General features: G+C 47.0%; 1 protein-coding gene across 1 annotated transcript; it reads left to right on the plus strand.

The window, feature by feature from the left end:
• The first annotated feature begins 1,838 nt into the window (after positions 1-1,838).
• Positions 1,839-13,357, plus strand: lmo4b (LIM domain only 4b). The gene is made up of 5 exons (XM_035647767.2): positions 1,839-2,415; positions 4,096-4,336; positions 8,773-8,869; positions 10,012-10,167; positions 12,380-13,357. The coding sequence occupies exons 2-5, from the start codon at positions 4,101-4,103 to the stop codon at positions 12,386-12,388; spliced, it is 498 nt and encodes a 165-aa protein (XP_035503660.1). The 5' UTR covers positions 1,839-2,415; positions 4,096-4,100; the 3' UTR covers positions 12,389-13,357.
• Positions 13,358-13,810: the final 453 nt, after the last annotated feature.

The following is a 13,810-nucleotide window of genomic DNA, read 5'->3' on the forward strand; positions in this document are numbered from 1 at the left end:
AATAGAATAAAGCACAGAGTGAATCCCAATGTGAAGTCAGCCACCACGTTGAATGGTGGCCCTCTTGCCTTTTTTTCCCCACAGGATAAGAAGCTTCATTACGAAGCGACGTGGTCTCCTTTTCATCTCGGTGAGATCACCCCTGTGGGGAGTATCAACGCTGCGAGCCACATCTGACGCTCTCTTGTCCCTGTTTAAACACTGGAATAGTGTGTCGTCATATTGTTGTGTCGCTTGTGTTTGTGTGTGTGCCTCATAATGCAGCTGCTTGGAAACTGCCACAGGACTTGAAAGATCTCTGCGGAGAAAGGAGATGATCAATTTCTGAGGGAACACCCAGACCCAAACCCCCCAAATCTCCCTGACCCCTCAACCTCCTCCTCCTCCTCACTTCAACATACTGCCCATTTATGAAAAGCTCATTAAAAACAGGCCTGGAACAAACAAAGCTGTTCCTGTGAGGCCCCCCCTTTTCAAATTCATTTCATAATTTCCCCCTGTTTTAATCATTTATATCAATTAATCATTCCTTGGCGGAAAAGATATTCTTTGCCGTCTTCTGTGTTTTTTTGTTCTAGCGAGTGAGCGACTTGATGAGCATGTCAAGAGACTGTGGCTCGAACCAAGGTGGAGAAGCGATGGCTTTGCCAAAAGGGAAATCAGCTTGATGCAGCATAATCTCTTCGGAGCTTGCAGGAATAATTAAACAATTAAAGTCAAGAAAAAAAAGATCATCTTTACGCATCTGATGTCTTCCTAATGAAGCCGGCGGCGTCTCATAATAGAGCTGTTTTGTCATGTAAAAACCGCTCGACCCGGTGAATCTCAAGCAACTTTTCTTCATCCGTTGTTTTTTTTTTTTTGCGCGGTACAAGCTTCGACACTTGCAACAGCTTCTCTTCTGGTGAAGCCTAAACCGAAAAAGAAGAGGAATTACCTTCTCTTTCAGCATCCTTGTCGGAAAAACATGTCAGTGGGTTTCAGTTGCTTCCAGCTTGCATTTTGTCTTTGATGTCTCACATGATGGTGGAGGTGGGAGGGGGGAGGGGACTAAAACTGTACGGCTGGATTAATTAAATGATCTCAGCCAAATCGAGGTCTTGCAGATTAGCCTTAATAGGTGTTGAAACCAATGACCTGAGGCCTAATGGGGTTGGAAACGACAGCGCGGGCCACGCTGCGATTACTTCCAGTGACAGACGATGGCGCCACTACGCAGCTATTAGGGCGCCTCGCTGTTTTCCCGGAGGTTGGAGTCATCGTCGGTAAAAACCCGAGTAGTTATTGAATGTCAACTAATTAAACTCGAGACGTGATTTGAATGCGGCACACACTGGATGTTGCCATGCACCGTTCAGTGCTATACAGATAAGGGGGGGGGGGGACCTTTTCTACCACGATAATAATCAACTATCGAAGCCGATAACTATTTTTTTTTATGAAGAGTGCAAATGGTTATAGAAAATAATAAATTGCAATCATCATTGCAACTCGTTGGACGGGACAGACAGAAAGGTTTATCATAAGCACCTTACTCTGTACTTTGTGCAGCCTCTCAGACTGTGGCTGTTCTCCCCCCCCCCCTTAACAATCTCGTCCCCGTGTGTTTCTCACCTCTGCGGGTCCACCTCCGCCGATCGCCCTCCGTTCTCCATCCCTCTCTTGCGTGTCCGTCCGGAGTCAACCTCAGCCGCGGCTCCGATTGGCTGGCCGTGCTGTTCCTCTCGCGCGCTGATTGGCCGCGGCGGCGCCTCCGTCACGCGGCTAAAAGGCTTGTTTTTTTTTTAAAGCGGAGGCTTTTTCCTTTCCTGTCAGCGACACATGTAGAGCAGGCGGCTAACGGGACCCGGAGAGCAGAGCGGAGCGGAGCGGAGCAGAGGACGGTCGGTCAGCCAGCAGCCTGCCTGTCAGCCTCGTGATTTCTTTTCTTCCCCCCCCCCCCTTCTCCTTCGCTCTTTCGCCGAAAACACACGCACTTCTCGGGGGACATTGCGGCGCGCGAAGAGCCGTGTCCGCGTCCTGCTATGGACTTCTTTTGTTCCGGCGAGAAAAAGAGAGAGCAAGTGAAGCAGCAACAGTGAACAAAAAAAAGAAAAGAAGAAGAAGAAGAAACCCCTCCAGTGGAAATACTATCTGACAACTCCATTTGCTCCGCGGGTTGCCAGCGCGAACGGTACGAGCACGAGATCTCGGCGCGAGCTTCGGCCGTCGCGCGGAGCAGGAGGCCGAAGGAAGGGACCGCGCGCGCGGTACCGTGTGTGTGCGGGTCCGCTGTATACCTGCACTTTTTTTTTTTGAAGGGGCAGAAGGTTGGAGGGGGGGTTTGACTGCTCCTGCAAGCCTACCTGTTCAGCCCACACTCGGCGGTCGAGCCGTCAACTTTTACAGCCATTACGCTGAAAGGAGACACGCGAGGTGAGTGCCTTTTTTTGGTTTTGGTTTTCCAGCTTCTCCGCGCGGCGACTCCTTTTTTAAAACTGTGTCGTTTACCCCGGTCTAACTATAACCAGTTGTCACCCGGTTCTACCGGTGTCCAGTTGGCGGTGATAAGTTGATAGCCTTTGTAATTCTTTAGACCTTCGTCTTCTTCTTCTTCTTCTTCTTCTTCTTCATCTTCTTTGCGCGTAAATGCGCATTTACGCGATTTGCGCGTAAATGCGCATTTACGCGCAAAACGTGACGCTCCATTTCTGTTTATTTTCCATTAAAAAGCAGCAGCAGTCAGCGGACAGGACATTCTTCTAGCACATGGCTGCCTGATAATGTTTTTTTCTTCTTCTCCCCCCCCTCTCTCCTATTTCCATGGCTTGGTTCTCTGCGCCCAAATTGCCTGCCCGTGTAATTACTTGAGTTAGCCCATTTAAGTTAAAAGCCAGTCCCCCTCCCCTCCTCTCCTCTCCTCTCCTCTCTCTCTCTCTCTCTCTCTCTCTCTCTCTCTCTCCTTCCTTCCCCTCCTCTCCCTGCATCCCTCAGCAGGAGAAAAAAAAACAACCCCAAAAAAACAAAACAGGAACTCCTCTCTGGATGAAACTTGACGACGGTCCGTCTTGTTTATCCTGGGAGTCATGTTCAGGTCGCCCTTTTTTTCTTTTTGATTCATCTGGTTTTAGATTGAATCAGCACTGAGGTTTGTCCCTAAGAGCCATCGCTAATGGGCTTACTGAATGCTTTTCTGTGTGCCCCCCTCCTCTCCTCCTCCTCCACTCCCCTCCTCTAATTAGCCTACCTGCCTTTCAACAGAGATTTGGCTTTATCCAGGCATGTAGTCTGCCTGACCGTATTGGGAGAGGGATTACATTCGAAGGAAGCCCCGTTCATTTTTGCAGGTGAAACAAATGCCGGCATTTCATTAGATGAGAACACTTAACGTTGTTACAGCAGCTCTGAGGCACGTCAGGGCTGCGGTACGTGTCATCTTAAATATTGGTCTAGAGGCAGATCATATTCATCGGGCCAAAGGAGAGCATCACGTGTTGGTAAACACCGGGACTACGTGGCACACCGTCACTTACCAACCATACCTGCTTTCAGACTATATTCCTTTTGTCGTTGTGGGATAGCCACCGCCTCCCAAGTGCAACAGAGTGCAGAGTTAGTGTTGTATTGTGCCGTTCAGAATTTCTCAGGACGAGCTCAACAAAAGCCCGCGGCGCTGCGTAATTGTTCCTCTGGCCCCCGGTATTATCATTTTACAGACAGAGTTCTTCGTGAGAGGTCCAGTGAAGCAGCAGCAGCACGGGGGGATGAGACGGAGATCAGGGGCAGATTAAGTTCGCTAAAAGCAGAAACAGGACTCGGAACTGTTCCCTTAATGAGATCAGCTATTGTGCTTCGGTGTGATTTGCAGGCTCGCGGCTGCTCAAGGACGACACTGATGCGACCAGGTTTCCGATGGCTGAAATTTTAAAATTTGCTAATTGATAGGTTCACTTGTGGAGCGACATCTTATATCCCATGTTACCTTCTGACCCATCTCAGGTGCCCACTGTGTGCTAAGCGATACTTACGGCACGAACCGCAGCCCTCTGGGTGTGACACGCAACAGGCCGATGAGAACGCGTCCACAAACCGTCTCTCCCGTTTTTGTGTTCGCAGGGACAATGGTGAATCCCGGAGGCAGCAGCCAGCCTCCGCCGGTGGGCACGGGCTCCCTGTCCTGGAAGCGGTGCGCGGGCTGCGGGGGGAAAATCGCAGACCGCTTCCTCCTCTACACCATGGACAGCTACTGGCACAGCCGGTGCCTCAAGTGCTCCTGCTGCCAGGCCCAGCTGGGCGAGATCGGCACGTCGTGCTACACAAAAAGTGGCATGATCCTCTGCAGAAACGACTACATCAGGTGAGACCAAGCCCGCGGTGAGGCGTGCGCAGAGCAGAATTCTTTTTTAAAGACATTGTCGTTGATTGTCATTACGTAGTAGCTGTTGGATGAGTCATATCACATCTTGCATGCATTTTTAAGAAAGTTTAATTTCTCAGAAACCATAAAACTTTATACACAGAGTTAAATTAAGGATGCTCTTTTCTGGTCATGCAAGAAAAACACACGTGTCTCGCACTGTACCGACGCCATTGGCCCTAATTAAGGTGCCATGGCTAACATCTGTCTCCCTGATCAACCCTGGAACTGGTCAAACACGCAGGCGTGTTGACAGAGCACAGACTTAAAGAGTTGTTCGGCGTGTCTGTCCTGTTTGCTGTTCGTGGTCAACTGAAGGGCAGAAAACTGGTCGTGTGGGATGTGTTTGCCCTGCGATGCATGCATGCGTACGGTGTTCGTTTTCTTTTCCGGTTGTCCCTTTTTTAAAATGACAGGAAAGCACCGTTTAATTACCAAAGAGAAGCCTTTTTAAATATTGCAGTAGGCTATGCCAGACGCCCCAACCAGGGGCTCGTGATGATGACACCCTTGTTGTGATGGTGCTGGGGGCGACAGGACGAGGCCCCAGTACCGGAAGTTCACATACGTTCTTGAATCACCTTGGGGTGAATAGATTGTATTGATTTTGAAACCCATTCATTCACTGTTTAAAGTATTATTTTCCAACAGTTAAGTTGACTTTTATGTTTTTGTCTTCACAAGTTAAAATACGTGTAAATGCATGTATCTGAGTTGTAGGCCACGATTCACTGTTGTTTTACATCGACAGCCTTAAATGGGGAACGTACAGTCGAGGTGCAACACCGCGATTAAATCTGCACAAGGGTAATTCAAAAATGTGGAGTGTGCCTGCGCGCTCTCCTCACACCCACCTCATGAGGAAGTCAATGAGGTACTTCATTCATAATGGGACTGTAACATAATTAAAATTAGAAGGGGGTGGGGTGACGTGGATACACCTTTCCACTCGTGATGAGAGCATGCTCCTCGGTGGAAGAGCTAAAACGCATATTATGGAAGCATGAGATCTCTATAGAGATAGGAGCGGGAGGAGGGGGGGAGGGGAAAAAAAACATCTGACAGTGAGTCTACACAATTAAATGCTTTAATTATAGTCCCCCTCCATTTCCTTTAGTCCTGATGGGTTTTATCTAATGAGATCTGGTCCCTGGCTTGTATCCGCTCCCAATGACGTGTCCGAAATGAATGAGAGCCACACTGCAAACAAAACATTTAATTAACCAAATTGGCTTTTGAGAGAGAGCGAGAGAGATAGACGGAGAGAGACAGAGAGAGAAGGGGGATTATTGTGAAGGCCATTCGCTGCTGGGGTTTTTTTTCCGCCCTTGATCTTAAAGGGGCAGACTCATTTTGTAAGAGCCCGCTAAACTGCCCGTATGACACACATTTTTTTTTCAGCTATAGCCCCCAAACTTCCATTCATACAGCTGATATGAAAACGCTCATTTGATGCAGAACGCATCACATCAGCGCTGTACTGGGGTGTATGCCTCGCCTGCGATGATACCCATCTCCCCTCAATCAAGACAGAGCGAGTCGCAAACATCGCAGGACAAACACCAGCTTTTGTTTTTCGTGCAGCGCCGCCACCGAAACGCTTTCAACTTGAAGCCAAAGTTGCGCTTTGCTGCGGGGATCATGTCGCTCTAAAGCCGGGGCTGATATTATTTCTGTGGGCTGCTCGTGGAGGGAGAATTAATTTACTTGTGGCTGCCTGGATTCAGGGAGAATGCTGTCCCCCCCTTAATTGAATAAGCCTAGGTAATTAAATGGCACTTTTCCAATAGGACGTGTGAGGTAAATCTAATAGTTGGTTATTTAATATCACTTTGAAGTCTGCCCACTCAAGCACTATGACAGCACAAGAGAATGTGAACTATTAGGGGCCGGGAAGAAGAAGAAAAAAATGGGATCTCCAGAAATTAATTAAATCGCATGCAATTTGGGGGGAAACGTTTATCTTGATTTGTCATAACAGAATTAATTCCATGCCTTCAAATTCACTTGGGGCCAGATCTGTTACTCTGAATTAACCAAGTGTAATTTGGCTGATCCCCCCCACTGCCGCCAAAACACCACCGCCCTCCGTCCGGGCACCCACACCCACACCTCCCAATCCCCCCCCCCCAAAAAACCCCACATGCACGATCGCAGATCCACACGCGCCCGCGCGCCCTCCCTCATCCTTGCAATCTCCCCGGCCCCTCCCCACCCTGTCCCTGGCCCCTCCACCTCTCTCTCTCTCTAATGCAGCTCTTGCCATTATGCAAAGCTCCGCTTCAGTATCAATATGGCCTAGTGCTTTTAAGGTGCTTTGGCTGCTGATGTAGAGAGGCATTTTTAATGGACTGTGTTGCAGAAATCATTGTTGTGGGGGTAATTTTACCCCACTCAAAGGCCTCGGTGAACGAGGTCTGCATTTACCAGACAGCCCAGCAGCCAGCCGCGCTATATTTCACCTGGCAGTCAGTGCCGAAATGAAATCCAATAGTCGTCGCCTACATAGACGACAGACAGTTCTAAATGTGTTTTTTGTTGTGTTATTTAATTTAAATCAGACGTGTTGGTTGTATCAAAGTCACATCCACGACAGGAAGAAAACAGATAAATCAAGATAAATCCATGCCCCTAGAAAGCTGGAAAGAATCCACTGTTTTTTAAGGGGGGGGAAGAAAAAAGAAAAATGGAAGCAGAAACCAGATGTGTCATTGCAATTAAAGAGTCCCTTGGCCTTAATTATACTGACCTGGGGTGTCTGCTTCACCTCTGCGCTGTAGTTCACTGGCAGAAGAGGCCATTAGAGCCCAAGTTCAAACCGATACAGCAGCTTAATTGAGCACCTAAAGGGCTTTGGCTCCCTAAATCAAACGCTATCAAGAGCCTATCCCCTGGTCCAAATAATCAACCTTGCGTGACTTCCGCACTGTAGTGAAACCAAAAAAGAATGGCAGCGGCGAAAACACTGTGCAAGTCTTTGTTTTCGACACATCCCTTCGCAAAAAGTCCGAATTCGACGTGAAAACTCGAGGAGCGCGTTTTCAATTTGAGCAAAAAGCAAAGACTTCTCCAACGAGGCCTCTTTGATGTCCTCGCAGGAGAAGGGTAGCGTCTCGAAGCGGGGCCTATATGTTCAGATCCACTCCCATGTTTGTCCCAGTGAAAGCGGAGAGTTGGCAGCGTCGCGACGACAGTCTCCAGTTAATTAGTTTTCCGAAATTGAGTTTTGACGGAGCCCTCCCAAATGATGCCAAGACAAAAATTTGCTTCTGCCGAGGCGGCCTTACCGAGAGCCCTTTCTGTGTCCCTCTGTTTGTTTCGTCAACACATCTAACAACTGCTCGGGTTTTCGGCTGGCGGATACCTTTATTCCCCTTTAAAATATCTCAAAACACTTTCCTCTTGTTCTTTCTTTCTCTTGTTAAATTTTTTTGTTGTTGTTGTTGGCCAAACAACTTTATCTGATGCACACGCACACACACGCACGCACACACCAGTGTTAACCACCCCTCCCCGTCCCTTTCTCTCTCCCTCCCTCCCTCCCTCCCTCTCCCCTTCTCTGCGGAGCATGTCAGATGCCGTGGTCTTATTTGATTGCTTAGGAAAAGTGCAGTGATAGAGCAAACACCCGGTGAGATATGATGACAAATGGGTCCAGATCCCAGTAAATTACTTTCTGCTCAAATCGAAATTTCATTCAGTTTGCTGCTCACCGAGATGAAGTAATCTAAATTGTGGACTCAGAAGGAAGATAGAAGGGAAGCCGCAGCAAGCATTTCATTATCAAGAGGGAGAGGGGCAGAGAGAGAGAAGGTTAGGGACGAAAGAGATGAGCAGAAGCAAATCTAAAGTGTTGACACCATGATTGAAAAGGTTAACCCATGCACATTATATATCAACCCCCGGTAGCTGCTGGTTTCTAATGGAAACACGGCACTGACGGAGCGTTCGCAGGAGTCCTAATGGCAAAAGCACTATGTCTCCACCTGGACGTACAATCAAATCCTCTTAGGTCCTGATTGCTTATGTTCCAGGTTATTATTAGGTTGCAAAAAAAGAAAAAGTGCACCAAAAGTAATATGCAGTTTCAGTGCTGGATGCTCGCGGAGAGCAGAGCACTGCAGGATTCATCTTCCTGTTGATACTGTGATGATTTCCCATTTCTCTCCCCCTCTCTCCCGTTTTCCCCCCTTCACATTAGAAACGGAGCTGGCTAATAGTGAACTTGGCTCTAAATATAGTTTTCATTCAGTCACACACTCGGCAGACAAAAAATGGGGGATGCCACAGTCCATTACACAGGGCTAAATCTATGCAGATGCACACAAGTGCTGCCATAGTAACGCTCACTCTTTTTCTTCCCATCCCTCTCTCAGATTATTTGGAAACAGCGGAGCTTGCAGCGCCTGTGGCCAGTCCATCCCGGCCAGTGAACTGGTGATGAGGGCGCAGGGCAACGTGTACCATCTCAAGGTGAACGCCAGTTTCTTTTGATGAAGCTTTGAAGATTAACAAGACTTTACACACAGTTCTTAACTTTATAGGGTTTTTAGGGTGGGCGTACACAATGGCACCAATAGGGATAAATAGAGTTGCTTGAAAATGTTCTCATGTCTTAACATTTGTTGTTTTGGAAAATAAAGATTTACTAGATGTTTCTAGGTAGCACAATAACCATCTATCCGTGTTCAGAGGGGCTATTGTTTTTTGAAATGTATAATTATTTAGCGACTCACACATTCACATTGTTTAAACGATAACCGTATCATAAAAGCAAAAAGGTTTTCCTTTTTCTTTTAAATTGTTGTACATGTCAGCTAAAATGGGTGAGGAAATAATTGCAGGGCTGAAACAATGAGTTGATTTATTAAATCAGGAACTCATTATCTGGTTAATCTAGAGCAAAAATGCAGAGCATTACCCTGCTTCAGCTTCTTTACTGTGAGAAACGCTGCTCCTTTTGGTCGCATTGGTGTTTCGGCCATATACATTTAACTTATCGCCGCTGTAGTGTCATGGAGTCACAAAGACGTGACTCTGCAGAGTGCTTTTAATTTGAAACGACGCACACGCAGGAAGTGAAATCGCGGGGTGACGCCCGTAGTTTGTGCAGCAGCAGCTCGGGAAAACTTCACCGGCTTAAATTTAACACAAAATCAAAATGAATCCCAAAAAAAAAGTCAGATGAACTTTTATTACCTACTTTTGTTCACTCTGAGCACACACCAACCATATGAATGGGGGAAAAAAACCATGGTGGAAACACGGTAAATATTACATGGGTCGGAACTGTTGGATCAACGAATCAAAATCTTATGACATCCCTTTTTTTCTTTAGTATTTGGCGGGGGGGTAATATTTCTTGACCATTTATAGAACAGACCATCATTCGATCAGGAAAAGCCACACGTTGTAGTGAACAGTTTTTTGTGTGTATTTTACAACTTAAAGCACCCGGGCGCCTGCACCAACAGCTGTGCAGAAATGCGAACATGTCTGTGCGTATCCCGTCATGAGCGTGTGCGTATGCGCCGAGGTGTTGTTACATAATAGGATTGAGCCGTGCCTCATGGACATCAGGCCTGGTTGTCATCGCTTCTCCCCCTCTCCTGCAGTGTTTCACATGTTCCACCTGCCGGAACCGGCTCGTCCCCGGGGACCGGTTCCACTACATCAACGGCAGCCTGTTCTGCGAACACGACAGACCCACAGCACTCATGAACGGCCATTTGAGTTCACTGCAGACGAACCCACTACTGCCCGACCAGAAGGTACGACCCACTCCCCCCGCCCCCTTGTCCTCTCTGCACCGGTGAAACGCGCTCCGCGGTTCTTTTGTTGCGTGTCGGTCAAAAGCTCGGCGAAGAACAAGTCAGTAAAAGCTTGTCATCAGTCAGCTGGAGTCATTAGCAGCGAAAGAAAAACATCTGTAATATTCAAGCCAACATTTTTCACCGTGTTTATATCGATGTCGTTGATTCAACTCCACTGCGAGGCACGCAGCAGATATTAAATCTTACGGAGCAGAGATGAATTTTATTTTTAGACAGCCAATGGATTTTTCCATCATTCTTGTTGGAGGACACGCACTCAGAAAATCTGTATTAACAGTCAGCACAAAACGTGAAAATGATTTTTTGTGTGTGTGTGCGTGTCCTCACACTCACAGCGGATACATATTTTGACTCATCTTAAAATGTATCCGCCGTCCCGAGCCACACTTCCAATTGTGCTGACAAATGAAGAGTCGCCATTAATACAGAGTGTTTAAAACTGCATTGACTACTCCATCAACAAGACCGGGATCACCTGGGCTAAGTTATTACTCCCAAGGCCAAAAATATGTATCCAGGACCTGAGGTGGAGCACAGACGGCGAGCCGCCGCCGCAGCCAGTATATCATGAAAGCTGTCACCATGGCTTTCCCTGATTCGATCTCGATGCCTCCAGTGAAAGCAAAACAGAAGGCCTAATCATATACGAAGGATAACTTCATTCTTCAGGATAGCTTCATTCTGCCCGCAGGAGATATAATCATTTTTGCCTCACAACAAGGGGCCTTTATTGATACCTTGTCTGCACACACAGCGCGCGCCGAGAGATATGGGAGGTGTTCGGAGTGTGTCAGAGTCTGACTGAAAGAGGAATTATGTTGTTGGGAGCATGCATTTCACCTTGAGTGGTTTTGTGAGTAGAGGAGAGGTAGAACTCCATTAAGCCCCCACCCCCGCCGCACCCCACCCTCCCTTCCTCCATGTCACAGGCCTTTTAAGGGCTTGTCACTTTTACAAATCAGCTCTTAGAGCTCTTAGAGCTACTCACATTTAAATTGAAAGCTGTTGCATTATCTAGCTTAATTTTAAATGTCTGTTTAAGTCCTTACTCGCCACCCCCTCCACCCCCGCCCTCCCCAATGTCTCTTGTAGTGCGGCTGGCGTAGTAAATATGAGCCCTCATTGTTTATTTATGCGCTAACATCAATTGTAGTGAAAACTGCTGAATTATTGATGCTAAAATGCAATCTGGATATTGGCCCTGGTGCTTTAATTATAGCAGAGAGAGAATTATTAAATAAACAGAGACACATTGCTCAGTGGGAACAGTCTCGGGACGCCTTTGTTATCTCCGTGAGTGAAGCGAGGGGAAGTTCGCCCGCCCGCTGACGCACCGTGGCGCTGAAAGCAGAAGTTGCTCGGCGTTGCAGCCACACCGACGTCCAGTAGGATAACAGCTCTCCGAGTCGATGTACAGTCCCTCGCGTGCCCTCGACGGCGCAGCATTAAAGGGGATATTGAAGCAGGTGCCGGTTTATCCAGTGACCATTGTGTTGATTATGTGCAATTTCGCCGTGACATAATTGTCGTCGTATGCGTTTCGCGGCGTAGGATATTCGACGCTCACTTATTAAGCCTCCTTCCCAGCTTCTTCCTAATCTCTTTGTTCAGAACAGACAAATTACCTCTCTCACACAGAGCTGCTTTGACCCAGGGGAGTGAGACCCTCCCAGCGTCAGTCACTTTAATTAGCCCCCAAGTAGGAGCTTGCAATTACTAATAGACCGGAGCCCTCCTAGTGATTTGAGGGATGAAGGGAAAAGTAAATTGCCCCTTAGAATCATGAAGAAGAGAAAAAAAGAGGGGAAAAAAGGGAGAAGCAAAAGGAAAAAAACACAAGAAAGATGAAAAAGTTGGATGCTGGTGGAACCCAGACAGATAATTGTCTTTACTCCCCTGCATTTTTTCTTTCACAGGATCACCTCGCGCCGCTGTGTTCGAGCGTGCGTCTACTTATAGCGAATGGCTTCATGAATGCACTTTTGAGTTGAGGCAGAGTAAATAGGACTCCAGGTGGTTTTCAAAGCTGGAGAGTTGATTCATCACAGTGAAACATTGATGGCGTTTTGTACCGAAGGCCTAAAGGACAGCCCACAAAGTTTTAATTGTTTTACTTTATTCTCTTTTTCTTTGTGTCTTCATCATTCAGGTGTGTTAAGCGGGAGCTGTGCAGGAAGCAGGATGTGTGCCTTCATTCTAGCCCTTACTCATCGTCACCCAAGACAAGCGTGGATCAGCAACACCCCGCCGGCCTTTCAGCTGCGCTCCCAGGCCCTTTGCCCCCAAAAGGAATCCTCTACCCGTCCTTACCAGTAACCCGACTTTTATTTCTGCAACCCCACACCCCGACGCTCAGCCTTCAACCTTGGCTTTTTTCCCCAAATACGGGTGGATACTTGCACTTAACCGCACCTGAATCAGGACGCCGAGGACTCCCGTGACCTTGGAATAAAAAAAGAAGAAGGGCGGAGACGGATCAGAAACCGAGGGGGACTCTTTGAAGAGGAGAAAATTCAAGTAACACACGAGAGGATGTTGTGACTGAAGTGAGGGAGAAGGAGAAAAAGACTAATGAGGTTAAAGAGATGCAGGCTTTTCAACTGCATATTTGTTTAAAGACATTTTTTGGGGGGGGAAACCGGTTTCATTTTTCCTCTCTTCCTTTTTCTATCCTCATTTCCCAACAACATGGTGTTTTCACTTTATATATTTTAAGTGTTGTCAAAAGGGAATGTGTTTTTTCTCTGTTTTTCTTTTTCTTTGGTGGTAAATGTATAAAAAGATGGGGTTTAAAAGAAAAAAAATCTGTGGCTTTTTGTGGAAAACAAATCATGAACACTCTCTTAGGTGTATTTGTAAAACTACCATGTATGTACAGTATGCATGTAAATGTCGTTGTCCAGGCGTTGCTACAGTACATTCAACCTCTGCTCCAGACCCCCCCCCCCCCCCACCACCACCACAACCCCTGAACCCATGGCAAACTGAAGAAAATCTGCTCATAGTCAGTAATGTAGAGATCATCACCAACATATAAATGCCGAATGAGAGAGAAATTTATTTGTGATATTTTTCCGAGACATTTGCTCAAGTATGGTGTATTTAATTAATAAAAATATGTACGATTTAAAAAGAAGCCTCCGTAAATTCATTGAAAAGCTGTTAGTTCACGCGCTCGTGTGAGACAAATGTGCGTCACAATGTTGTTCGAGGCCTTATTGTTTTCACCATTGAACCATTTCAGTGGGCTTCTTTTGTCTGAATTACGTAATTACTTCAAGATCCCATTAGCCAAGTGCCCACGGATTTATCTTTCATGAGGAAAGGCCTGATCAGCGCGTGACTTGCCTCGCCCGCCGAAAAAAATCCTCTTATTAAAGACGCTGCGGCGCTGCCATTCAATATCCAGCCTCGCAATCATCGAGGCGCATGATGAGCGCGGCAACCGAAAATGGATAAACATGTATCGTCTCTTTCTGTTCAAATGACCGTTTTTCCTATTTATCACCGGAATACCTGACAGAAATATAGGAAAATGCCCCTTTGAAGATTCAATTACTGCCGGGAGGGGAGAGCGGCG

This window comes from Scophthalmus maximus, chromosome 13, assembly GCF_022379125.1.
Source record: "Scophthalmus maximus strain ysfricsl-2021 chromosome 13, ASM2237912v1, whole genome shotgun sequence".
In the NCBI taxonomy this organism is placed as follows: Eukaryota; Metazoa; Chordata; class Actinopteri; order Pleuronectiformes; family Scophthalmidae; genus Scophthalmus; species Scophthalmus maximus.

Excerpts from the sequence above, each read along its gene's own strand:
- lmo4b (XM_035647767.2), top strand. The coding sequence starts at position 4,101 with ATGGTGAATCCCGGAGGCAGCAGCCAGCCTCCGCCGGTGGGCACGGGC. Across the intron at positions 4,337-8,772 it reads TGCAGAAACGACTACATCAG|ATTATTTGGAAACAGCGGAG; the intron begins GTGAGACCAAGC and ends TCCCTCTCTCAG. Across the intron at positions 8,870-10,011 it reads GCAACGTGTACCATCTCAAG|TGTTTCACATGTTCCACCTG; the intron begins GTGAACGCCAGT and ends CCTCTCCTGCAG.